Source organism: Xyrauchen texanus, chromosome 3 (assembly GCF_025860055.1).
Source record: "Xyrauchen texanus isolate HMW12.3.18 chromosome 3, RBS_HiC_50CHRs, whole genome shotgun sequence".
NCBI classification, from domain to species: domain Eukaryota; kingdom Metazoa; phylum Chordata; class Actinopteri; order Cypriniformes; family Catostomidae; genus Xyrauchen; species Xyrauchen texanus.
This window is the reverse complement of record NC_068278.1, coordinates 44,339,475-44,367,395: the sequence shown is the minus strand read 5'-3', so window position 1 is coordinate 44,367,395 and position 27,921 is coordinate 44,339,475. Positions and strand designations below refer to the sequence as shown.

The 27,921-nt window shown below is 38.3% G+C and overlaps 2 protein-coding genes across 3 annotated transcripts; both read right to left on the bottom strand.

Moving 5' to 3' along the window:
• Positions 1-613: 613 nt before the first annotated feature.
• eif4a1b (eukaryotic translation initiation factor 4A1B) lies at positions 614-17,301 on the bottom strand. Its single transcript, XM_052105325.1, has 11 exons — positions 17,184-17,301; positions 16,395-16,443; positions 15,985-16,117; positions 12,724-12,863; positions 10,503-10,671; positions 9,629-9,738; positions 9,120-9,263; positions 3,108-3,245; positions 2,321-2,410; positions 1,767-1,846; positions 614-1,531 (listed from the first exon to the last, which is right to left on the bottom strand). The coding sequence occupies exons 1-11, from the start codon at positions 17,204-17,206 to the stop codon at positions 1,387-1,389; spliced, it is 1,221 nt and encodes a 406-aa protein (XP_051961285.1). The 5' UTR covers positions 17,207-17,301; the 3' UTR covers positions 614-1,386.
• Positions 17,302-17,945: 644 nt separating this feature from the next.
• senp3a (SUMO specific peptidase 3a) lies at positions 17,946-27,590 on the bottom strand. Of its 2 annotated transcripts, none has more exons than XM_052105224.1 (11): positions 27,446-27,590; positions 24,151-24,841; positions 23,071-23,232; positions 22,389-22,500; positions 22,121-22,268; positions 21,830-21,877; positions 21,309-21,386; positions 20,709-20,846; positions 20,504-20,599; positions 19,012-19,062; positions 17,946-18,604 (listed from the first exon to the last, which is right to left on the bottom strand). In XM_052105224.1, the coding sequence occupies exons 2-11, from the start codon at positions 24,797-24,799 to the stop codon at positions 18,494-18,496; spliced, it is 1,593 nt and encodes a 530-aa protein (XP_051961184.1). In that variant the 5' UTR covers positions 24,800-24,841; positions 27,446-27,590; the 3' UTR covers positions 17,946-18,493. The 2 variants fall into 2 exon arrangements, with proteins under 2 accessions (XP_051961184.1, XP_051961188.1); XM_052105228.1 differs by having other exon boundaries at positions 20,516-20,599.
• Positions 27,591-27,921: the final 331 nt, after the last annotated feature.

Here is a 27,921-nt window from a genome sequence, read left to right as displayed (position 1 = left end):
TCATTTAGATGTTGTGTCAAGACAATTGCAGCACTGACAATACGATAAATGATGATATAGCTTTTTTTCTTGATTTTTGTTATAGGTAGAGGGTTTATCAAATGTAAATTTTGTTTACATGTATGTTGACATTTGACAGTACTCTGTAAATTGTTCATGAATCCATTTGTACACAAATTGTGCCATTGAAATGAATACAACTATTTACATAAAAGCTTTATGTATGTACGTTCTGCCAATTTTGCATAAAAAAAGGTCTATTCATTCTTTACAGATAAACAGCATGTTGTAATTGAAATTAAACATTTGGGGGTTGGCTTAAACAAATGTTTTCAAAATGAGCAATAACTTTAATTTTATTATTGAAATGGTCAAACTAATGGCGTTTAATTTTAAAGTTTGCTGTACGCATGCCAATTAAAGAATTAGTATTTTGAACTTAACAAATTAAGATTAAAAATGGAATTCAATAATTTGTTGGATCCAACCAACATTTATTCATATTAAAAAACAGTTCGGCAAGGAACAGGTCACCTCTACCCTTATTGCGCTGTGATAAATCTAAATTGCACAATTTAATAATAAGGAAAGGAAACAGTCAAACATGCATAACTGATGAGTTAGGCTGCATCTTTATTGGAGTCCCTCTCCCACCCCTTACCAAAAACAAAATACAAAAATAACTTAATGTAGAAAAAAATTAAAACCCAAGAATGCTGAAATATTAAAGTTTACTTCTTGTCCATTTCACTTTTTATTTTTTTGCATAACTGCAGTCAAATTCATCTTGGCAATGACTTCCATATATCTATATCCAGGAAGCCCGCAATACTCATCCATTTTGTATCATTTACCACTCAAGTGTGATTAAACATCTCTTTTACTTAGTTTTACAGCAAATAGTGTAGCTACTTGGAATTCACAGTCTAGTTGGTTCTAAAAAATAAAATAAAATAAAAAACTTTCAAAATCTTAGCTCTGATTTTCATTTCAATTTAAAAGTCAATGCAGTTTTACCACCTGGTTTAAGACATTAATAAAGGAAGCTGGTAAAAACATCTGTAGTCCAACTACCCATTCAAAACCCTTAGGACTCACAGCTAAATAAGCAGCCCAAGATGACTAATTGAGAGCCTGAACATACTGCTCTTAACATACTTTAAAATGTTTATCATGGGGGATGGATGGAGACAAAAAGATGCACATTCAGCACCTGAGTTTTATAAAATTTCTCTTATAGATACATTTAGGGGAAGATGAAATCAATAGTATCCGTTGTGGAAGAGAGGGGTGATGCATGCTCCCTACTCCATTTCAAAGTGCTTAAACTAGAATATAGAGTGAGAGATTGTGAGGCTGGAGAGAGGGGGTCTCTAGACCAGGTCTCTAGATCAAGTCAGCCACATTCATGGGCATCTCCTCTACGGTAGTGTTGTAGAAGGTCTCGATGTCCCGCAGCGTACGCTTGTCATCTTCTGTCACCATGTTGATAGCCACACCCTTCCTGCCAAAACGGCCTCCTCTCCCAATCCTGAGAACGATATCACAGATTGCTGAAGTTGAACCAAACTAGTCTGGCCGCAGGCAGATCATAGTTTAAGAGACCCTATTTCGGTCAAAACTAAAATAAAATGTAATTACTGAGTTTTGGAAATATGACTGCATTGCTTCATAAAGACCAATTACAGAGGATCAATGCAATAGTTTGTTTGTTATTAAAACAAAGGCTATAAAATGATCCAGAGAGTGACATGCCAAACGCAGACCTATGAATGTAATTCTCCCGATTGGTTGGCAAGTCATAGTTGATCACCAAAGACACCTGCTGGACATCAATACCTCTGGCCTATGAATTAAATTGGAGATGTGAAAGAAAATAAGAACCAACACACTGAGACAACATTTACATTTATGCATTTGGCAGAGACTTATCCAAAGCAACTTACAGAGCATTCACGGTATACATTTATTAGTTTGTGTTCCCTGGGAATCAAACCCAGGACCTTGGTGTTGCTAGTGCCTTACTCTTCCAAGTGAGCTACAGGAACCCAGCACAAGCATTCACAAGTGTTCGGTTTCACTGGCAATTGCATTGAAATGAACCTATATTTGTGTCTTGTGTGGATTGTATTATAGCTATGGGGCGGTATAGAATGACCCAGCCATAGTGGAACACATTCTCACACTCTATACCAGATTCTATTACTACTCCAAAGCACTAGAGGGTGCCAAGGAGTCAGAGAAGTCTGGTGAGTGGAATTCACACAGAATAAAAAGACAACTTATGAAGCAAGAGGGATGTTGTGATGTATGTGCTCACCAGCAGATCTGTGGTAATAAGGACACGGCTAGAACCAGAGCGGAATTCCCTCATGATCAGGTCACGATCCTTCTGGTCCATATCTCCATGCTTTGAAGAGTAAGACACACCAGTTAGTATCTGTTTATGTATTCCTTACTGCTTGCAAAGACAGAGAAAATGGTCTGTTACATGTCAGTTATCAGAAATCAGTGAGCAGAATTTTTTTTTTATGAACCATTAGATAGATTACTTTTGTGAAATTATAAATTTCTGTCTGACAAGTGAATGCGCATCTTGATATTACAGACATTAACACACAGACATTAACTTCAGCGACAGTTACAAAAATACTCTGTTATGCTAACTCATGAGAGGTGAAAAAGGTGAGAAAGTCAGCAGTTGTTCGAAATTTATATATTCAGTTGATTCGTGTTTAGGATTAAAGTAACGCTTACAAGTAATTTTAATAAACAAAATGAATTGTTTAAACAATTTTGGCAAATTAGCTTCAGAAAAGGTGATTTTAGCTGAAAGGTGAGTAGTTCATATTCCCTGAATACTGATTGATAAAGTCAGTACCCCATAACATGTTGAAGTGTGAGATCTTAATTTATAACCCATTCACGTGCTCTCTATTAGATATCTGCTGCAAATAAGAGGAAATTCTGATCTGTTGACATCCAAAAACTTTTGATCATATCAGTACGGACCTACATTTAAAATGTAAAAAAAAAATGCTTTCCTCAAGTGTCAATCTGTATCAACTCCTCCTGTAAAACTCAGGAATGTTAATTAGAGAATTAACCAGAGCTGAGACGGTGAAGTCCCTGGCATGCATCTTCTCTGTGAGCCAGTCTACTTTCCGGCGTGTGTTGATGAAGATCACAGCCTGAGTGATGGTCAGAGTCTCGTAGAGATCACACAGCGTGTCCAGCTTCCATTCCTAAACACACAAAACACCACAAACCAAAGTAGGTTAGAAACACCACACTAATAACCAACAGAAATGAGTGATATACCAATATATTGGCCATGCTGATAGTTGGCTATTTTAAGATTATCAGCATTGGTTGACAACTGTAGCTGATTGGCCGATTAACAGAAGTGACAAAATCGATATACTAGAGGTTGACCAATATTTCGGTTTCACATGTCACTACCCAAATGTTTAAATGTCATGATTGTTACCATCTATTTTCATTAGTTTATATCCAGCTGATCACATTTATGCATTCGTTACCCAGCTAAATTGCAAATTTAAAGCTAGTGAGGTGAGAAAGCAAATTAATATCTTCATGCAGCTGAGAGAAACGTATAAACAAATCACTAATGCATCTGACTTCAGTTCACATTCTTTTAATTTTTTTCTCCCCTTTTTCTCCCCAATTTGGAATGCCCAATCCCCAATGCACTCTAAGTCCTCGTGGTGGCGTAGTGACTCGCCTCAATCCAGGTGGCGGAGGAGGAATCTCAGATGCCTCCGCACCACATTTTATCACGTTTATGGTGTCTGTAATAGTAGGAATCTGTGCAAGTGTAACACCATGTGAACTGTCTATTGAAGCTTTTCCCCCCTAATTTTTCTTTTGACTTAACATTTGAGAATATGGACCGACTAAAACTATGCACATTAGTTGAAATTGAAATGCTATTTTTTAACAGCCAGGATAGGAATGTTCTATGCAATAATATAAAAGTGCTGAATGGTTTATGTATTTATTGCTCCCTCTTGTGGACTAAAGGAAACAATGTAAATAAAAAAATAAAAAAATCACAATCACTATTCATAATACCGTAATTTCCGGACTATAAGCCGCAACTTTTTTCCCACACTTTGAACCTCGCGGCTTATACAATGACGCGGCTAATATATGGATTTTTCCCGCTTTCAAATGTTATATATATATATATATATATATATATATAAAAAAAACATTCTGTGACGTGCTCAGTTTTTTGGCGGCGTGAAGCTTTCATTAGACCAATGAAATTGCCGAACGGGTTAAGGTCAAAACAACTTTTTTTGTATACTGTTTAGATTAAATCGAGCGCGCTCAAACTTCCCATCATTCTGATTACGGTAGTAATTTTGTCACCCTCACCATGGCAAAGACATGGAGAAACGCATATGATGCTGCTTTCAAGTTGATCTGGCTGTTGGAAAAGGAAATAGAGCTGCTGCACGGGAGCTTGGTCTTAATGAGTCGATGATAAGAAGCTGGAAACAGCAGCGTGAGGAATTGACTCAGTGCAAAAATACAACTAAATGTGAGGCTATTCAACTCCGACACTGAAGGAGATGACTTCAGTGGTTTCAGTGCACAGGACGAGGAAGATAGTGACCAATGACTTTCTTGGTAGGCTACTGTTTACTGCAAATGTTTTATTACAAGCCGTGTGTGGCAGCGGGGGCGTGGTCAAGCGCAAAAAGACAAGGGCGCTTACACCTGCGCTAAATTATGTCTAACACCGGTGTCTAATTTCAAGTGCCCTGCTTCACATGTCCTTCTTGGGAAAACTGGAAAACTGTCACACGGGCACCAGTGTGACAGTTTTCAGCAGGGCACTTGACGTTCCAGGTAAGGCTTTTAATGGCCACAGCAATGTTTACAATCAATTTTATAAAGTTTCTCAGTTCCTCTATGCGCCAACATTAGACTGACGTGTGTCACTCTCTCAGCTCTGTGGCTGCTGCCTTTTTATGTCGCTCTCCCCATGCTTACTGAAATTAGACACCGGTGTTACACATAATTTAGCTCAGGTGTAAGCGCCCTTACCGCTTTTCTCTCCCGGACGGGCGCTTGACCACGCCCCCGTTGCCACACCGTGTTTCGTTAAAGCCTATTTATTTTTGTTACAAGCCGTGTTTCTTTAAAGCCTGAGTAAAGTTCATTTGTTTCAATGTACCGGTAGGCACCTGCGGCTTATAGACAGGTGCGGCTTATTTAGGTTCAAAATAATATTTTATTTAAAAATCAGTGGGTGCGGCTTATATTCGGGTGCGCTCAATAGTCCGGAAATTACGGTAGTTTTGTTTTTTACCGAAGTAAATTTGAATTTTATATTATTGTAATAATGTAAAGACATTGTTATTAGAAATATATTAGTAATGATCATTATTACTATCATAATTTATTATTATTATTTCATAGTCATATATTTAATAATTTATTAACTTACTATGCAGTCCCGGTAAACCCTCAAGCCTTTATTTTGGTAGAAGAATTTATTTTGAAAACTGCAGGGACTGAAGTTTATGTTGTTTGAAGTTGAGTTGACAACAGTTTTAATGCAGTGAAATGTTCTCATCTGCCTTGCAGTCAACAAAAACCCATCTCATGGGGTTATTTTAAATGTGTATTGTAAATGGTAGCGGCCAAACATAGAGGTATGTGAAATTACGCAAATGTGCAATTAAAGTAAATCTGGGGTGCTTTAAATAATGTGCTGAGTGCACGTTAGCACACCTAACTGAACTCAGAGCACATGTCAATCAGGGCAACAGATAAGACTTTTGTGTATGGAGCACAGAACCAAATTAAACCACATGTGTAATACACTGATCCCGTTTACATGCATTTAAGAAAGCACCACACACTACAGACAAAACAGCCGTGCACATATTGTTGCATTGAAACAATTTATTTAATTAAATTGCAGCCCTCACGGTTTGAAAATCGCACTGGGTCATATCGCGATTTAAATTTTATGTCGGTTAATCATTCAGCCCTACTATTAACAGTCAATGGTAAAAATCAATACACTAACACTGTGTTAGAAACATTCTGTGTTCTACATTCCACTGTTTACGTGTATATACAGCAGTTTATTCAGAGGCATCATGCCCATTCAGACTGAGGCACTTGCCCCTTTAAATTTTTGAGCCAAGATGATTTTGAATGGATTATTTGAAATTCCAAAAACCTTTGATAATAACTGTAAATTAAATGATTACTGAATGTAAAAAGCTTTATTCTTATGTCTAAATTTTGTCAGTCCAATTGAGTCACATGTTACACAATAGGCAGCATGCTGTGTCTGCTTTGGAGATCGCGCTCACAGGGAAGGTTGAGCACCAATGGAAAATGGCAATAAAAACAAATCAATTGCATCAACTACACTGCAGTTAACATTTGCCAACTACAATGCATACAAAAATTATTCAGACCCCTTCATTTTTTCCCACATTTTGTTATGTTGCTTCCTTATGCTAAATGCTTAAAAAAAAAAAAAATCATATCAATCTACACGCCATACTCTATAACGTCAAAGCAAATACCAGATTTTTGATAACTTTGCAAATTTATTAAAAAGAAACAAACTTCAATAACACACTGACATAAGTCAAGTCAATCTTTATTTATAGAGTGCTTTTAAAAACAAATGAAGTTGAATCAAAGTGCTTTACAGATAAAAAATAAAATGACAGAGTGATTTAAAAATGTTGATTTAAAGTTAAATATAAAACATAATAAAATAAAAACATTTACAATACAACATCATGTATTTATCTATTTCAAACTATTCAATTATCTATTCAAAAGCTACTGAATATAAATATGTTTTTAAAGAAGATTTAAAAATTGCTAATGATGAAGCTGACCTCACATGGAAAGGGAGACTGTTCCAGATTTTAGGACCTTTCACAGAAAAGGCACAGTCACCCTTAGATCTAAAGCGACAACGAGGAACCCTTATTAAAAGTTGATCAGAAGACCAGAGTGCTCTGATGGGGGAGTAAATGTGTAGAAGGTCACTGATATATAAGTATTCAGACACTTAGTTGAAGCACCTTTGGCAGAGTTTACAGCCTCAAGTCTTTTTGGGTATGATCCGACACGCTTTGCACACCTGGATTTGGGGATTTTCTCCCATTCTTCTCTGCAGATCCTCTCAAGCTTTGTCAGTTTGGATGGGGACCATCAGTGGATGGCCATTTTCAGATCTCTCCAGAGATGTTCGACTGGGTTCAATCCAGGCTCTGGCTGGGCCACTCATGGACATTCACAGAGTTGTCCCTAAGCCACACTTACATGGTCTTGGCTGTGTGCCATTGTCCTGTTGGAAGGTTAACCTTTGGCCCAGTCTGAGGTCCTGAGCACTCTTGACTAGGTTTTCATTAAGGATATCACTGTATTTTGCAGCTTTCAGCTTTCCTTCAAACCTGACCAGTCCCTGCCACTGAAAAACACCCCCACAGCATATTGCCAATACCACCATGCTTCACCGTTGGGATGGTATTGCACAGGTGATGAGCAGTGACTAGTTTCCTCCAGACATGACGCTTGGAACGGAGGCCAAATAGTTCAAATCTTAATTTCATCAGACCAGAAAACCTTGTTTCTCATAGTCTGAGAGTCCTTTAGGTGCATCTTGCACTGAGGAAAGGCTACTGTCTGGCCACTCTGCCATACAGCCAAGATCGGTGGAGTGTTGCAGTGATGGTTGTCCTACTGCAAGTTTTTCCCACCTCATACATGATCTCTGGAGCTCAACCAGAGTGACCATCGGATTCTTGGTCACCTCTCCTGAATTTTTTTTGTAGCCTTCCACAGATCTGTGCCTCGACACAGTCCTGTCTCTGAGCTCTGCAGGCAGTTCCTTTGACCACATGGCTTGGTTTTTGCGCTGATATGCATTTTCAGCTGTGAGACCTTATATAGACAGGTGTGTGCCTTTCCAAATCATGTCCAATCAATAGAATTTGCCACATGTGGACTCCAATCAGCGTAGAAACATGGTTCAGAGAAATTGGATGCACCAGAGCTAAATTTCATGTGTCATAGCAAAGGGTCTGAATACTTATGCTTTGTCATCATGGGGTATGGAGTGTAGATTCTGAACGCACTGTATGCCTGATCTCTGTGGAACAGTCAATCAGTTTGTTTCATAGTCGAATATAGATTATGTCTATGGTGACTGATCAAACAAAAACATTCATTTCTTTGGTTTTGAATGAATAAAGCAGCAGCTTATTTTATATTTTTTTATCTCCTTTGCAGTCATTATAAAAAAGAAATAAAGAGTAGCCGCAGGATCCATATTTTCAATGGAAGAAAGGCGCCACAGGCAGCCGAATGGATTGAGGCGGCAGCTCTTGTCAAGCTCATTCATGAGACATCTACATCTTGTCTTGCATGACTGCTTATGGCACACACTGCGCAAAATATAAATATGTTATCTTTTAGCGGCTACTGCGTGTCATTGACTTCAATCAGCCAGCATTTAGCTTTTATTTATTCAGTCCCTTCAGTATTCGGCACATTCTAATCTGATCAATCGCTCCCTGATCTCTATATAGTTCATTAAATGGCAATCACTGCATATGGAATAGTGAACGAGTGAGTGATTTCACATTTAGCCTGATTTCTACTCATGGTTATACTATTTTATGGAGAAATAATACACTCATGGAGAAACTGCCTCTTTCCGAGATAGGCTACATGTTTTCACTCTATTGAGATGAAGTAGTTGTGGGCCTTGATGTGTTTGTGCTGGCGCCTTTTGCACCACCTCTCGTGTTTTGTATGGAAAATGCCTGCACAAAAGAGGTGGGAAGATCACAAAAAAGTGAAACCACCTAAAGGTGTCAGACACGCATTCCACCTCAACAAATTTAACCTACTGTAACAATTACTGATACACATTTATTGACAAATGCTGCAAACGTAATAGTTTTATTTAAAAAATTGTGGGATACTGGGTTGTTTTTTTCATGCAAAATATGTGCATGATACCCATGAATGTATTCATGCTGCTTTGCAAAAAACAATCGCAATATAAGACAGACAGTCATATCAGGTTCTCAGCACTGTACCTCTTTTTCAACGTTGATGTAGAACTGGCGAATACCCTCAAGAGTGAGCTCCTCTTTCTTCACCAGAATGCGCACAGGCTCACGCATAAACTTAGTAGTGACATCCAGCACCTCTGCGGGCATTGTGGCTGACAACAGTACCACCTAGAGGACAAATGACAGAATGACACCTTCATGCTTTGGCCTATTCATCTAACTAGCCACTGTTATCAACAAAGAAATCAGTGACCTCTCAAATAAAGCTTGGTGTCCTAAAAGTCTAAATTATATTATAGAACCCTCTCCTAGTCTTAAAAGAATAATAGGAGGTAGTGGAAATCAGCTTTGACTGAAAGAAGCAACAACATGCAACGTTCACATAATTTATATTTTTTCTCTAACTGCTACCCTGAGTCCATTATGTTGTCAAAAGCAGATTCTCGACAACACAAATGCAGTTAAGCATGCAAAAATTAGCATTCTCCCAGTAACAGCACAAACAGCAAACATGGCCCATTTCGTAATCTAACCTGTGTGCTGGTACCAAGTTTTTGGAAGATCTCGTAGATCTGGTCCTTAAAACCACGACTCAGCATTTCATCGGCTTCATCCAGCACAAACATTTTAATGTACTTTGAAGCTGGAATAGAAATGAATACAATTAATCATACATCACCGAAGGCTATTTTTAACACATGCGATTAAGTTGGTGGGAGTTAAAAAGAAGTTCACCCTCAAAATGAAAACTGTCATATGCTCATCCTCATGTCGGTCCAAACCTGAATGATTTTGTTTTTTGCCTTCCATTGATCACAAAAGGAGAAATATTCACGATGCTCTTTTCCATACACTGCAAGTTGAATGTGGCTGTCAAGCTCCGTCAAAGTAATGTAAAAGTGCCAAACAAGCACCATAAATGTAGTCCATCTGACTTGTGTGCTACATTCCAAGTGTTATGAAGCCATCCGATAGAGCTCAGTGTGAGAATTTAATTTGTGCATCACGATATGCGAGATCCCATGAAGTTTTGCGAGCGCTCTCCTTGTATCATGAATTCAATGAGCTGGAGGCATGAATTTCAGTAAATAATGGATTAAATTTCAGTCTGTTCCTAATACAAAACTATCGTATTACTTAAAATAAACTGGACAATTTGGGCAGCTTTGAAATATTTCTCTCAAATCCAGTGCTTTTTGCTAAATATTTGTGTTCCATGGATGAAAAACAAAATGTTATGGGTTTGGACTGGAGCGACAGGAGGGTGAGTTGATAACTGAATTAAACAATTTTGGTGAATCATCCCTTGAATGTGAATCATGACAGAAAATGTAAGTTAAATAATCTACACATACATTCAGGAGCAAAGAAATACTGATTAAATACAAGATCCCAAACAGTACTCACCGAGGAACTTGCGACTGAGCATGTCGAAGACACGGCCCGGGGTTCCTACTACAATATGCGGTGCCTCCGCCTGCAGCTTTTGGACCTCATTGCGCACATTGGTCCCACCAATACAGGCATGGCATGTTGCACCCATGTAGTCTCCAAGAGCTAGGATCACTTTCTGGATCTATATGCATGGAGAAAAATTTAACAAGTCAATTCACATAAAAGCATAATAAATGTGTAACAAAGGGTTGGCAACCGGACAAACCATCAAAATAATGTTTAATGAGAAACATTAGCCAAAACATAAACATAAACACAAACACACACACTGACTCTCTCACTCCCGAACTACCGCATCCCACTGCATTTATCCCTCTCCTCGGCCCCGCACTCCTCCTCATCACAAAATTATTTGCTATTCAAATCGATAATCAATTTAGCCCAGGTTCACAGTACTAAAACAATTCTTTGACAAATACAAAATGTCTGGGATTTCACTGAAAAATGTGAAAACCAAAATGTGATTACACCAAAAAATGAAAATTCAGTTATTGTTTACTCCCTTGTGTTGTTTTAACCCTATATGACTTTCTTTTTCTTAAATGTTGCTACTCCCTGAAAGATATTAATGATATACGTGTCACGAGACATCTAATCAGTTTCTGTGACCACTCTAGACTCTGTAAACAGCATCCGTGGGCCAATGTGGCAGGGCGGAGGGCGGGGGCCCTGCGGGAGAGAGAGAGATCGTTAACGGACATGTCAGTCATGTGTGTAAACGATCTCTCTCTCCCGCACGAACCCCTGCAGTCAGCCTTTAACCCTCACGGAGGCATAATTAGCCTAATACGGGACCGGGTGGATAGGATCACGACCCGGCCTCGCCCTCCGCCCTGCCACAGCCACGTTCTCTGACATTTTGTACATTCTCATAGTATTGTAGTTGCAGCAAATTATTGAGGCTTACTGCCATTTTTACATGTTGTTCATAACAGTTGTCAGTTGAGGGCGCTATTTTGCTGCTGTTATTTTTAAACAACCGTTTCTGCACATCATTTTCAAAAAGAAGCTCATTTGGTATCTTTGGAGTGCATGGTTTTGGAAAGAGGGGACGTGGCTAATCAATGGATCCAATGACTTGTGGAAGACAGGCTAAAATCGCTTACAGCATCTTTAACACAAAGGGAGAAAAAAATGTCATCTCAGTGATGTCATAAAATGGCAGTTTATATTGACTACCTCTTCAAGTTTCAAAGGAATGCAAACCTTATCATATGTTTTTATTTTTAACAATCATGAGTCTCATGGAATAATTTATTAGACTTCTGAATTATACTTTTGCTGAAATTAAAACCGAAATGTTCTTGACTGTTGATCTCCTGTGCACGTTCATGATAGGGCAGAAGAGCAACAGTTCATGCAGCCCCCTTGCGACATGGACCTAAAAACAGGTCCTTCACAGCGATAGAGGCAACAGAACTCAACACAGCTGCACACAAAATAGAGAATAGAACTTACTTAACATTTCTGAAGAGTTTGTAGTCTTTTTCTATTTTTAGCATCGCACAGGTATCTGTCTAATGTGAACTGGCACCAGTCCAAAAACATAAAAAAAAAAAAAAAAGGCTGGGCATAGAAATGCATCAAGCAATTGATAGAATGTAACGTCGCTCGTCACTGCTGGTTAGGACAAAAACTCTGATTAACATAGAAAAGATACCTTTCATCATCGTTTGCAGTCAGGTTAGGACACGGTGTGACTACGGTTGCCTGTTCTCTATGTTTCTGTTTGATTTCAGAGTACTCAATTAAAATAAATAAGGCTGGGCATAGAAATGCATCAATTCTTTGAATACAAACTCTTCAGACATGTTTAGTAAGTTCTGTTCTATGTTCTTGTTCTATCAAGTTAAATCAATGCTAGACTGTCAAATATGCATTTCAGCGACAAAATAATATAAAATATATAATAATGTCACTATTTTTTTGTTTCTATCTTTACGTTTATTTTTATTAAGGACAACACACATTCACACACACACACAGATCAGCCACAACATTAAATTTTATTTATTATTATTTATTTTTTTCAAAATACCTTGAAAATATCCTATATACTAAATATCCTGTTTCTGACACCATGAGAACTCCAACATCTGTTGTATAGCTGAACTGCTGACTGTATAGTTCTGCTGCAAGTGAACCAAGCAGTGAACAATGAGACACTACGAACCTGCTGAGCCAGTTCACGGGTGGGAGCCAGGACCAAGGCCTGAGTACCTCTCAGTTCGATGTCAATCTGCTGCAGGATGGAGATGGCAAAGGTGGCAGTCTTGCCTGTACCTGACTGGGCCTGAGCAATAACATCATATCCTGGCGTACAGAGACAGACAACAGTGAAAGATATGGAAAACATTCAAATGATTACTGATAGTACAGGATGTTTATGCATTTGGGTGACAGTAGCCTAATGGTTTTGGTTCTGATTTGGGTAGCTACCACCCAAGATGCAGGATCATCAATGAGTTACTGAGATACCAATCACAATGGACCCTTTTCACAAATCCACGAAGTGGACTTAAGTCATCATCGGTGGATAAACTTAAATGCTGGTGAATAGGGGACCACAGCAAATGTATTTTTTGCTTACCCGTTTGCTCCAACAGCAAAAGAAAAAAAATATTTATGCATTATTATTCTTTACGATTACACTTGCACAGATTTGCAAAACAAGAAAAAAAATATATAGAGCGCTGGAATTATTATAAATATTATAAAAATATATAACAGCAGTAAGAAGAGAGAAACAGGCCAAATTTTCGGTCACTCCCTCAGCAGCTGTGCTAGAAGCCTCCTCACAGCTATGGTAACTGATTTTTAAAAACGTATTCAAGGGTAATATAATGCAAAGTACAATGTTATAAATTTACACAAAATATTTTTAAACTTGGAAATATAAAAATGTTTGCTACGTTTATGTTGTTTAAGAAGGCAGAAACGAGTCATAACAGGACCCTGTGAAAAGGGTCAATTGTGCCTATGAGAAGCCAACTAAGTGTATCCTGCAATAATCATTTTGGATTTTTTTTTTAATTGCAAGCCAACATTGATCCGGATACATTTGAAAATGCTTTGACCACACTGCCATTTTTAAGCCTTTTCCAAAAGTTGCTCACCCATTGTCCTCGTGTTCTGTTGCCAGACAGCAATTCCGAGTAAACTTCCTGTCGCCTTCGAAGGAATGCAATGTGAAGGTTGTACAGAATAACATTTATATTTAACAACGCTATCAAAGTGAATAACAGGCACAACAATGCTGCTACAACATGGGCCGTCATCTTGATAGTTTTGGGTTGAATGGACCACACAACTGCGTCACATGACAAAAAATGTAATAGTTTTCAGTAGGGCTGTCGATTTAACGCGATAATTCAGTGCGATAAATTTTACAAAAATAACGCGTTAAAATGTTTTAACGCATTTAATCGCACTTCCCTCAGGCCATAATTAGGAAGATTCCTGAAAAATGCAAACTTGTAGTACCACCTGTTTACTCCAGAGGGCAGTAAATGAAACTTCAGCTTTATGAGCAACGCGCACTTTATTACAGTGAAGAAAACATTTCAGTAGGCGTTCTTGCGTTCAAAACACACAAAGGGCTCTCAAGATGCGTTTAAAAATTTTGTATTAAACCATATTTAACTTGATACAGTGACCTAAACATTTTATGTTTATGATGCAACACACCCAAGACAAGAAACAAGCATGTCTGACGCAGGGTGTGGCTGGATTGAGATGGTGCAAAATTCGGAAATAACCCCATAAATATCTAATCACAATTAAAATCAAAGAAATTTCCTTCAAACTTATTTATAAGCACTACCTCACTAATTATTTTCTTGTAGAGAGATTTAATTGTGATGTCGATATATTCTGTACATTTTGTGGTCTGCAGGCAGAAACATTTTTTCATTTATTTTGGATTTGTCCCTTCTCAACTTGTTTTTGGTCTGATTTCTGCAAGATTGTTAGAGATCATATTATTCCCAGCTTTCAACTTTGTTTTCAAAATGTTTTATTCGTTTTTTTTTAGCTATGACATATCCCTTCATAAGGAATATTATTTGATTAATTTTCTGCTTTTGTTGGCTAAGTTTAATATTCATAAACGAAAGTATGATGTTATAAACCATTAGTTCAGAGGTTCAGCAATACCTAAGAACAATTTCCAATTTGAGTAACAAGAAAGCTGTAAAATGTATTGAAATATGTAAACAATTTGATATTTTTTTTAAACCGTTTATGTATTTTCCTTTTTTATGTTGTTTGTTTTAATATACCTCTTGGCTCTAGATGTAAAAGTTTTTAAGCATTAATTTAAAGAAATCATAATAAATCTCCAACTGATTGACAAATTCACTTGTGAAATGGATTCCTGTGAACTGTATGCCAATGATTGGATTATGTTCAATAATATGGTAGTAAACAATACATTGTATTCTAAAGCCGCTTTTTGTATTGTCTTATCAATGATGAACTCTTGTGCCACAAGAATGTAATGCATTTTAATTATCTGAATTTTTCATATATATAATTTTTAAATATTTAAAGATAACTATGTATAATTATATATTGATATAAATATGTATAATCATTATATATTGAATTATTGTTATATAAGGGGCTTTCTCAGCAAATATTTGTATATGCGATTAATCGCAATTAATTAATCGGGAGACCATGTAATTAATTAGATTAAAAATTGTAATCGATTGACAGCCCTAGTTTTCAGATATCCCCGTTTTCCCTATCTACACTACAATGCAGAGAATTTGAGAGAATTTGGGAGAACGTTTTTAAAAAGCTCAGTTTTTGCTGTCAAAAATGCCGTCTCAAGTGTGGACGGAAGGCCAGAATGTTGAGAAAAAGATGCATTTTCAAATTAAAACGTATTAGTGTGGACCTAATTTGTGATAAAACACAGCTAAAGCTTCAATTATCTCTGTCAGCAGAATTTTGGTTAGGTCAGAAAAACAAATAAAGGATTTTCCTTTATAAATGCATCATTAGCCACGGTTCCACTATCAGGCCAGTGCCAGCCAGGGCTATCAACTGGTCAGCCGGTTCAAATAATCTCGGACCTCGAGATTGATCTGCATTCCCACCACCGTGCCAATAGCCCTGCAGCGTTGTCCTAAAACACGCCCTTGATACGCCGCCAATGGAGACCATTGTCACAAACCCTGTCAATTTCACAAGCAAGAGGGAAGCTCAAGCTGAGGTATTAGACTCTGGAGACTAGCTAGCCCTTGAAATGAACATGGTGGAGACTGAAGCTCCCCTTTATTTGCTTATTTTGGTCTTTGCTTGGTGGAAAGAGAAACCTGATTCAGGAAAAACTCTTGACACTTACCCCGCCTCAATCCCCAGTAATTGGCAGGTCGAACACAAAGTCAATCTCAACAGAACATGAGTGTTAAAAAAGTGATCTTACCCTTGATACAAGGGAGAATAGCCCTTTGCTGGATGGCAGAGGGCTTTTCAAAACCATAAGCATAGATTCCCCTGAGTAGAGTCTCACGCAGGTTCATGTCATCAAAGCTGTCCACGATCTCATGCCAGTTGCTCTGCAGTTACAGCGAACAAAAATTATTAGAGGATGATCAAGACAACTTCATTACATCTCACTCTAAAAAGAAGATGTGACTCTTGCTATTTGTCACTGAATGCATAATGCATAAAGGATAACAGGTTGGCAATTGTTCAAATAAAGAACAGCTGACCCCCAACAGTGTGGACAAGACAAATCAAAACCCCTGACAGTACATTCAGTGCCAACAGCCTGTGCCAAGAGAGACATGCAGGGTAAATAAAAATATAATGGTTAATTGTGAAAATGCTTACTTCAATGATTCCATCTGGCTCCATGCCCTCGGGGCCACTATCTCGAGGTCTGCAAAGAAATGTCAAACAATTAGCATCATACAGTTGACATGCATGCAATGACAGCTGTCTACACCATTTAAGAAATCAAACTACAGGAGACCAAACAAGGCACCACGACACAGTAAATGCGCGTTAAACATAATTACATATCTATAACGAAAGGCAAAATAAGAAGCCTGGTAACCAGAAATCTCACAGATATAGTTTTAACCATGTGCGAATGAATAAACAGGCTATCCTCGGGGGCTACTTATATAAGAGGTTAGGTGTCAAGCAGTCAGTGGTCTTGGAGCACTAAATCAATTGGAACATTAGTAGGTACTGAGTTCTCAGCTAACAATGTTTGGTTCCTAGAACGTTATCTTATGGTTATAAAATCAAAAAGAACATTCATTGAACGTTTGAAACAAACGGGAACCACAAGCTAGCGTTAGAAGAACACTGTGTTAGCTGGGTTGACCAGTGGAGGCATTTAATCCACATTCGCCACACAATCCACATATATTTTTGAGTCTGTAAACTGGAGAGAAAATGTACAATGGCGATATTGTCGAGGAGGCCGAATGCTAAGCCCTCAAAGGCTAACACCGGTATATTTTTACAACTCATGTACCACGTCCAATATCACAATCGTCAAGATATTTCAGCATTTCCAACCACACTTCGAAGTTGAATATCTACAGAGACTGACAACGGTTGCGCATATTAGATATATAAATAATGATTGTAAAATTACAGCTGTCCTACCTCTCTTCATAATCTGCCGACATTATCGCAAAGGGCGAGCACACCGCGAAAATGTAATATATACTTTAACACGGTTTTCGTGCTAAAATGTTTGATTGCATCGTTCCACCATCAGTCAGAATATGCACCGCCCCTTCTATAATATCATTGGGTAAAATAGACGTCATTTAACAAATGACCACCGCCTCCTGGCGTTAGATAGAGCTGAAAGGGCTACCCCTCACGCGTTAGTTCTGCCCCCGCTTAAATCTCATTGGACTGAAAATAAACCTCAATATGTCACTGGCTAGGTGTGCCGTGACGTATACATTGTCGTTGTAGCCTAGGCAGAAGGAACTTTCTGGCCTAGAGTCAATGGTGGTTCCTAAAGAAAATGTCCTTTAAATGAACGAAATTAGCGCTTTCAATAGCTATTTCATCATTTATGAATACAATGTTGCGGATCCCAATATAAATTATTTAGTTATGCTTTGACCTATTGTTCCACCAACTTGCAGTAACTCTTACAGTTCACCATCTGTATATAAAAACCTGTTGAAACCACCTTTACAAACTACTAAACAACAAAAGCCATTCAACCACCAAATTCATAATAGTTCTCTACAATAATACATTTTTCTATACTATTTTCTATAACTAAGTATTTTTATATAATAGCGCTGAAAATCTGCTATAATAGCTTAAAGAAATAACCGAATGACAAAATACATTAACATTATGACTGATAGATAAATTGATGACATTCATCTTCATTTTCTTCAGTTTTTATTAGCACATCTTACAATAATGTATGCATCTCAAAAGATATAAAAGTTTAATTTACAGCTGCCCCCTCCCATAGTTTTGCATCATAAATTGGACAGATACCTAACAACCGACAAACAATATTGAACAAACAAAAATCCTCTTATAGTGTTGTGGTCCATTTTGACTCTCAGTACATGAATATCGCATTACATTTTTAAAATGTCTGCAAGTCTCCTCCCCCACTCAATGGTATTACCTTTTAGCATACACGTAACTGACATCAAGAACATGAAGAATAAAAATATACTTGCCAACAAAATGGCAACACCAAATAAACGGTTCACAGAGTTTCTTTCCCCCTCCCATTTCTAAAAAAAACAACTCCTTTTGTGTTTGGTTTTGAACAAATGAACAACCGGGCTGAACAGTGTATGGCATTCACCATGTCAAAATACAAAGTCATTGAAAAAAAGAGGGTTAAAAAACGCTTGCACGTCTCCCATCTAAATGCTGTCTGGACTGGCTAAAGTAGAAGTGTATGAGGTCACAGTTTTTGCACAGTCTCATAGAGACAGTTTACAGTGACACAGTTCTTTGTACATTTGTCTCCGTAGCTTCGGCATATCCTGCTGACCAAAGCTGAAAGGCTGCTCCAGGGCCAGGCACTTACAGTACTAAAGTGTAACAATAAAAAAAAAGTAGGAGTAATACATGAGTTAAAGAAACCAACAAAGTTTATTACAATATTTCCTACACAAGTGATAGAAGTATATTAAGCTATAAATATAAAATAAAGCAATAAGCTTCATTTTATAATAAGGCTGTGCGTTACAGTGATTTTACTAGGGGTAAGGTGTGTTCTTAGGCATGCTGCAAAGTGGATTTATCCAAACTATAGTAATTTGTGGTTTCCAAGCAATGAAGCAATTTCACGCATTAATATAGAATTACATTTTCAGGTTTGAGTTGATAGCGGTTGTAAAATGACTCTGAACGTGGCTCATTCAATCAGAATTTTGAGTCAGAAAAATGCATTTATTACTACAGAAATAGAACTGACAATTGAGAAAGAAAAGCTTACCTGAAGGACAAATGCTCCACAATCACTGTCATTATTCTGCCTTGCCACATTCTAGAACATTCCAGAGACAGAAGAGTCATCAACACGTATATTTTTTGCATGCTTTCTCTTATCTTCTCTTGCATACATAAAAACACAAGTATATTGTGTGTGTGTGTGTATGTGTATATATATATATATATATATATATATATATATATATATATATATATATACACACACACACACTCACCTAAAGGATTATTAGGAACACCTGTTCAATTTCTCATTAATGCAATCATCTAATCAACCAATCACATGGCAGTTGCTTCAATGCATTTAGGGGTGTGGTCCTGGTCAAGACAATCTCCTGAACTCCAAACTGAATGTCAGAATGGGAAAGAAAGGTGATTTAAGCAATTTTGAGCGTGGCATGGTTGTTGGTGCCAGACGGGCCGGTCTGAGTATTTCACAATCTGCTCAGTTACTGGGATTTTCACACACAACCATTTCTAGGGTTTACAAAGAATGGTGTGAAAAGGGAAAAACATCCAGTATGCGGCAGTCCTGTGGGCTGAAAATGCCTTGTTGATGCTAGAGGTCAGAGGAGAATGGGCCGACTGATTCAAGCTGATAGAAGAGCAACTTTGCCTGAAATAACCACTCGTTACAACCGAGGTATGCAGCAAAGCATTTGTGAAGCCACAACACGCACAACCTTGAGGCGGATGGGCTACAACAGCAGAAGACCCCACCGGGTACCACTCATCTCCACTACAAATAGGAAAAAGAGGCTACAATTTGCAAGAGCTCACCAAAATTGGACAGTTGAAGACTGGAAAAATGTTGCCTGGTCTGATGAGTCTCGATTTCTGTTGAGACATTCAGATGGTAGAGTCAGAATTTGGCGTAAACAGAATGAGAACATGGATCCATCATGCCTTGTTACCACTGTGCAGGCTGCTGGTGGTGGTGTAATGGTGTGGGGGATGTTTTCTTGGCACACTTTAGGCCCCTTAGTGCCAATTGGGCGAAGGAATTGTTTCTGACCATGTCCATCCCTTTATGGCCACCATGTACCCATCCTCTGATGGCTACTTCCAGCAGGATAATGCACCATGTCACAAAGCTCGAATCATTTCAAATTGGTTTCTTGAACATGACAATGAGTTCACTGTACTAAAATGGCCCCCACAGTCACCAGATCTCAACCCAATAGAGCATCTTTGGGATGTGGTGGAACGGGAGCTTCGTGCCCTGGATGTGCATCACACAAATCTCCATCAACTGCAAGATGCTATCCTATCAATATGGGCCAACATTTCTAAAGAATGCTTTCAGCACCTTGTTGAATCAATGCCACGTAGAATTAAGGCAGTTCTGAAGGCGAAAGGGGGTCAAACACAGTATTAGTATGGTGTTCCTAATAATCCTTTAGGTGAGTGTATATATAATATGTATATATACACACACACACACACACACACAAGCTTAACACACATGCCAAATTCACCTTGCTCCCTACCATTTTGAAAAGGCCTTTCCACCCTGTGTAAAATTCTTTCTGTTCTCTCTTGATTGCTTCCGCGTGCAGGTATTTGGCAATGTGCTGTAAATGACAAACAGTCAGTTCCAACACTAAGTGACATGCTGAGCATTGGAACAAGGAACATAGCCTTTACAAAAGAAAAAACAATTACATTAATTTCACCACTTACTTTGGGACAACGGCGGTTGAGGGTCCTCTGGGAATCAAAGTATGTGATGCTACGCTGAAGAACATTTACACAAACTAATGACCAGTGCACCTCCAGGTGAATAGGGATCAATAAGAACTTCTTCTGGAAAATATCAACCTGACGAAAAGATTTAACAGTGAAATACACAACCTTCATGCAGTTATACAATAATTACAAGCTTATAACACATTAAATCTGGTCTGTATAGAAACAAAATAAAAAAGGTATATATAGGATTTGAATATCTTAAGGGCAGATTTGCCAAACTTTACAGTCCTTGAAAATGTGCAAGTATTCCCCATTTTGGGAACCAAATTACGATTACGTCCCATGACCTTTCCAGTCATTTGTGATTACTGGACATAGATTTGTAATAATAATTTTGATTCAGAGCATTGATTGATTGATTTTAGAGCAAATAAAATGTATTTTCACTATAGAAGTTATCTTTTTCCCCATTAGATTTTTATACATTTCCATGATTTCCAGGTTTACATAACTGTGGGAACCCTGGTATTAATGCAAGAGCTGTGCAAACACAGACACAAACATCCCCCACACCACTCCCCCAGTACTGACATTTTTTGTCCACCGCTTGACACCGTCGTAACCTTTCGTCCGAAGTTTGTCATAAAAGAAGCTGTTGAAAAAGTGGACCTGAAAGTTAAAGCACAATGAGACGGTGAGACACAAAGACTGAATGGCCACCTTTACAAAATCACCTTCTATTTAACTTTCCTGATAATAATTGGGAAATTATTGGGGGCCTGGGTAGCTCAGCGAGTATTGAAGCTGACTACCACCCCTACAATCATGAGTTTGAATCCAAGTTGTGTGGAGTGACTCCAGCCAGGTCTCCTAAGCCACCGAATTGGCCCAGTTACTGGGGAGGGTAGAGTCACATTGGGTAACCTCCTCGTGGTCGCGATTAGTGGTTCTCACTCTCAATGGGGCGTGTGGTAATTGTGCATGGATAATTTGGAAATTATTAATAATTATTTGGACACTGTATTCATAGTCATCTAACAAAGTTCATATAATGGCTGTGTCATAAGTCATCCTTTGTTTTGCTTGTATTTTTTTGTGTATGTTTTGCCTACCTTTTCAGGGGCAGCGTCCATGACCAAATCCCCATACATGTTCATGACCTGGGTGATGCAATGAGTTCCAGATATAAATGAGAGCCAACTCAGCACAAAGCCAGAACAATGGCCACCCATTCAACAAATAAAAGACTAATAACTATGGACATTCCCACACAATTCTTGAAGTTGGCACAGTTGTTACATTTATTGGGAGGGTTACATATTTTGGACTTAAACCATGATGAAAGAGACATGTTGGACAAAAACAATGAGCACATTTCTAATGTTCTTAACCAAGGGGCCCACCTGATCATTTAGCCAGTTCTGGCCATACAGCGTGCTCAGATCATCCATGGTGAGAACATGACGTTTGTAATTTACACGGAAGCCTCGCATTACTGCACTTCCAGACATGCGCTGAAAAGACTGCATTAAATGTTGCACCATTACTTTCCTGTAAATTAAAAAGGTATAAAACACTGAGACTTTACAGCAAAACAAGTCTTGTACCTGTTTGACATTCTAAATATAAAAATTGTATAATCCCTTGTGACTGGTCTGAATGACCTCTGACCTGTGAGGACTTGAGAAGCTCTCATTGAAGACATCCTGAAGCTTCTCCACCACTTCATCAACATGGATGGGAATCAAACTGCCATACTGCTGGAGAAACTTATCCAGAATACCTTTGAAAGAGGAGTTACCAAGGAGGTGACAAACATTGAATTACACATTATATAAAATAATATATATATATATATATATTTACTCCACTTTTCTCCCCAATTTGGAAAGCCCAATTCCCACTACGTTGTAGGTCCTTGAGGTGGCGTGGTTACTCACCTCAATCCGGGTGGCGGAGGACAAGTCTTAGTTGCCTCTGCTTCCGAGACCATCAATCCATGCATCTTATCACATGGCTCTTTATGCATGACACTGCGGAGACTCCCAGCATTTGGAGGCTCATGCTACTCTCTGTGATCCATGCACAACTTACCACATGCCCCATTGAGAGCGAGAACCACTAATCGCGACCACAAGGAGGTTACCACATCTGAATCTACCCTCCCTAGCATCTGGGCCAATTTGGTTGCTTAAGAGACCTGGCTGGAGTAACTCAGCACACCCTGGATTCGAACTCACAACTCCAGGGGTTGTAGTAAGTGTCAATACTCGCTGAGCTACCCAGGCCCCTATATAAAGTAATATTAAATACTACATGACATGCAAGACCTTTCCCATTAATCACATTGTACCTTGTACACAAGAGATGTGTTCACTGCCAAGCTGATTCTGTAGGGATGATTTGTCCCGTTGAGATTGGACATTGAAAGGGGAGGTCCGTCCCTCCCTGTCCACCACGTTTGCTCCATAGACTGCATCCTTTCCTTTTGGAACCCCATTTGTGCTACAGGAGTCTATACAAATATTAAAGGAGCCATTAATGGTAAAGAACAAATCAAAAAAGGAACAGATTTTCTTACAATGCAATCACAATAAAGTAAATGCCGGTTTCATTCACTATTCATCACACTTGCTGTTTGTTTCTCCACTCTGGCTGCAATCAACAATACATATTTATTTCAATATCTGTGCTTCTTCATGTTTCCAAATGAAGTGTCTCAAGTAGATGCTGATTGCAAAGAACAAAAGTTCAGTTTACACAACCTAAACTTCAGCATGATCAAGTGGTTGTGAGATTTCTGTGTAGTTGGTAATCACAACAGCTTTAAGGTGTGCATACATGGTGCGATTTTTGGCTGTTGTGCAAGCTCCTGACCAATTTTTCACATGGAAGTAGTTGGTGTTCGCGTGGACATGGCTTGCATCATGTGAGAGGAATTACGAGCGGATATGAGCGGCTTATGAGCAGCTCACGATAATTTTTAAAAACAAGATTTTTAAACTTTGCTACGTGTGGCATTAAAGCGCATTTACATGGACAAGACCTCACAGGTAGTCCACATCAAAACTAGCTGAGCAACTGTTGGACAGCATTTGTAATAATTATCTATATTTATCATCATTATTATTTTATCTGCAGGCGAGTATTCAGCCAATGCAGCCCCTGGCCATTGCAATCTTCTTTTTTATTTCTAAAAATGTCCTCCTCTGGTTTTATGTCTTATAATGATAAATAGCACGAAAATTAATGCGATTGCTCTGGAAAGCAGAACTCGCACCGTGTATGCCAACATTAAACATCAAAATAAAAATAAAAAATCTAAATGGAGTCTGGATAATTATCATATGCTAATCAAATCATATGAGAATGCCATTAAAAACAATGCAAAACTGCAGAGACTAACTAGTCATGGAAAAATTACAATACTCACCAGACAAACATCCTACTCGATCTCCATTAAACAATGTATTGCCAGGCTGTCTCTGGTAAGGCCGATTGTCAGAGTGGCGGCGTCTGTGACATCTCCATAACCTCCTATATCCCATAGTTCCTGCCCATTTGGCTCGCTGGCGCCAAGTTCTCCACTGTTGGGCCAGACGGTAGCGAATGTTCACATACCTCTTGCCCCGATATCGCAACCGAGCTAGCCGCCTCTCTTCATGTGGACTGGAGCTAGTCTGGGCTAAGCAGTAGGTAAAGTCACCTGTAATGTTTACATCCATCTCCACTGGCTGTGAGTGTTCTGGTGATCCCCAGTCCTCATCACCTTTATAATTCCACTGGAAACCACCCTCATCTTTCTTTTCCACCAGATCTTCTTCACTCTCCATATCCACATTTTCATCTTCCTCCTCCTCCTCCTCCTCAGGAATAGCATAGTCTGCCCCCCACATGTTGACATCTTCCGCTCTGTGGCCCAGTTTGAAGTGGGCGGGGCTGGGGGCATGCTGTGTCATGGCCGGCTTCATTAGATGGCTGCCTCCAATGGCACCCCTACCTCTACCACCCTCCTGCCCTGCGGTCAGTGTCAACTCATTGGACCAGTGTGTTTGAGCCAGGCTGCTGCCACTGTCTCTCATGATCCAAGGGCACCCTACGACCTGCGCCAGCCTGCCTCCTCACTAATGCATGAAGACAAGCATCAGAATGGAGAACAACCAATAGAATAATAAATGAACAACAAGGAGTTCACATTCAGTAGCATAATAATGTATATCAGAGCTCGACATTAACACTTGTCCACTTGTCCGAGTGAGCAAGCAGACTAAAATGTCAATAACAAAAAAAAATAACCAGCTATATTTGTAATATCCTAGACATAGGTGTCACTTATTAGAAAGTTAATATTCTTATTCTGCTATTGAAAATAATCCAGAGTGCGCAATTTAAAAATTTGCTAGCAATCTAGTAACATCTGCGCCATTTGATTGTCAGGTGGCACATATGTGTGTGCTGAACATGCACATGTGTTGGGTATCATTAATAATTTTAGAAAAATATACAACATAAACTTTGACATGTTACATGAGCATGTAACTTAAACTTTTCTCTCTCCGGAAAATTAACTTTTTTACCCATAACAATCCTTCATTTTCAAGCCCTGTAAATGGATGTACATCAAGCATCATTTGAATATTTCACTCAACAAGATTAAACTAAACTTGCTTTTACATAATCTGTGATTTCTACAGACCACGAACACACCTGATAGTTTAGCAACACCTCAGATGACCACAGGAGCAAAGGACAAGAGTATGAAAATAGCTAACTAGCTTGAGAACAGACATATAAATGGAAAAGCGCTAGTCTTAATGTTTAGAATGTGTCATTTCTACAACCAAGTGCCATTTGACCTAATATTTAAAAAAAATTATTCCAACAAAAAGGTTTTAATTCAGCATTTAATAAGGTCTCACTAAAATGAGCTGTAGGAGAAAATAATGGTAATACTATTACATTCCCAACAACTGACAAATGACACATTTGTCACACAAACTATAATGCATCCACCATCCTACAGGACACATATGTGTCTATTCTACAAACAAGATTAAACCCAGGTTTCTCTAATAAGCAATGACAAATCACACGACTACAATTTCAGGAAACAATTTTGTAATTACATCAAAATAGTAGTTATTACAAGACAAATTTGAATGCATAGCCACTGTGGCCTTGAAAAGGCTAATCTCATTATTAGGATTCAGAATGAAATTGCATTTATTTCCCTGTATATTATGTAATGAAAACGGTTCTAATACAGCAGGCAACACTTGTTTCTCATAGTTATTAAGTTTCCAAAACCAAAAATAATGTTGCCTTAAGGGTTGTGTTTTTGATGAACAGTCCATCCCTTATTTTTTGTGTAACTGCACAGACAATAAAGGGAGAGACCAAGAGGGACAAAAAAAATGTCATATTAAGGATAGTTTACCCAAAAATGAAAATTCTCTCATCATTTACTCACCCTCGTGCCATCCCAGATGGTATGACTGACTTTCTCCTGCACAACACAAAAGAAGGTTTTTCGAATATTTCAGCTCTGTAGATCCTCGTAATGCAAGTGAATGGGTACCAGATTTTTGAAGTGTGCTATATCCATAAGACTCCAGTGGTTAACTCTATATCTTCAGAACTGATATGATAGATGTGAGAGAGAAACTGATCAATATGCAAGTAGGAGGCGATATGCACAAAGAATGCGAATCGCCAAAAACAAAAGAAGAAAGTGAAAGTGATAATGGAGATTGACTTAAGGACTAAAATATTTAGATTTTTTTCATCCACACTTATCGCTTCTGAAGACATGTACTTAACCAATGGAGTAGTATGGATTACTTTTGAGCTACCTTAACATGCTTTTAGAGCTTCAAATGTTGGTACCCATTAACTTGCATTGTGAGAATCTACAGAGCTGAAATATTCCTCTAAAAAAAATCTTCATTTGTGTTCAGAAGAAAGTAAGTCACACATCTGGGATGGCATGAGGTTGAGTAAATGAAGGAATTTTCATTTTGGGGTGAACATACTTGTGATAACATGAATTAATAGAACACATAAATCCCCAACTTCAATTTAATTCAATTAAAAGTAATCTTACATTATTATCATGAAAAGAATTAAAACACTGGCGTAAATAATTTATATTATTATTAACCCCAAAGGCCACTTACAGTTTTTGAGGAAAAAAAAAAAAAAAAAAAAAAAAAAAAAAAGAGGCAAATGTTCTAATTTACTAGAATTCACCCTACATAACATGGGGACATAAAGGGCTGAAGCAATGACACATTAATCTCGCATGAAAAAATGTCTACAGTAACATTCACATACAAATATGAGCACTGATTTCGTTGCTGGTTTTTATTCTTTAATAAAAAACGCATTTAGCTCAATTGTTTCCAAGTAGCCGTTGACCCATGAAACAAGAGGAACAGCCCCGCCAGGTGCTTGACCTGCACGGACCAACTCGTGTGCATGATGCGCTTTGTTCTGCTGTTTTGTTATCAATTATGCAGGAATGAAAAAAAAAACTTTCTAACCTCAACAATACTTCCGTCATATATTTGGCTAAAATTGTAATCTCAGGTTTGTATGCAATATATGAAAAAGCCACTCGTTTGGGCATAAAGCGCATTACAGCGGGCAAAACAAGCACCGATCACACATAAACACTGTTCGGCCTCCGCTGCAGAAAATGTGGGGTATCGGTGCCACCGATAACTCACCGTTTAACCGTATCCTCAAGCCAAAAGCTTAGGCGTTGTCCGCCAATACAATACGCGAAAAACCAAGTTTCGCAAGGAAAGTAAAAAAGGCTAAGTAAAGTCTGATTTCGATCTTGGCTTATTCAATGAGCTGGCGCTTATTTAGAGCGAAAACACTTTGCTTCCGCCGCGTGTCTATGACGTAAAGGAGGTGTTCATGGGAGACGGAACGTATGAATTAAAAAATATAAACGGGATCCAACTAATACTTTTATTCATTAAACTATTAGTGGATACTGTTAATTTAGCTGACAGAATACGTATGAACTAAAAAATAAGTGAAAATGGTAGGCCTACGTTCTTTTGGTGATATACTTGGAGTACTCTCGGTTGAAAATGAAAAGGTTCCCCCTTTAAATTTCATTCAAATAATATCAGTTTTATTTATGTGTTTCTCTCTTTAACTTATTTGACTTTTTAAACAACTTTACAAAAAA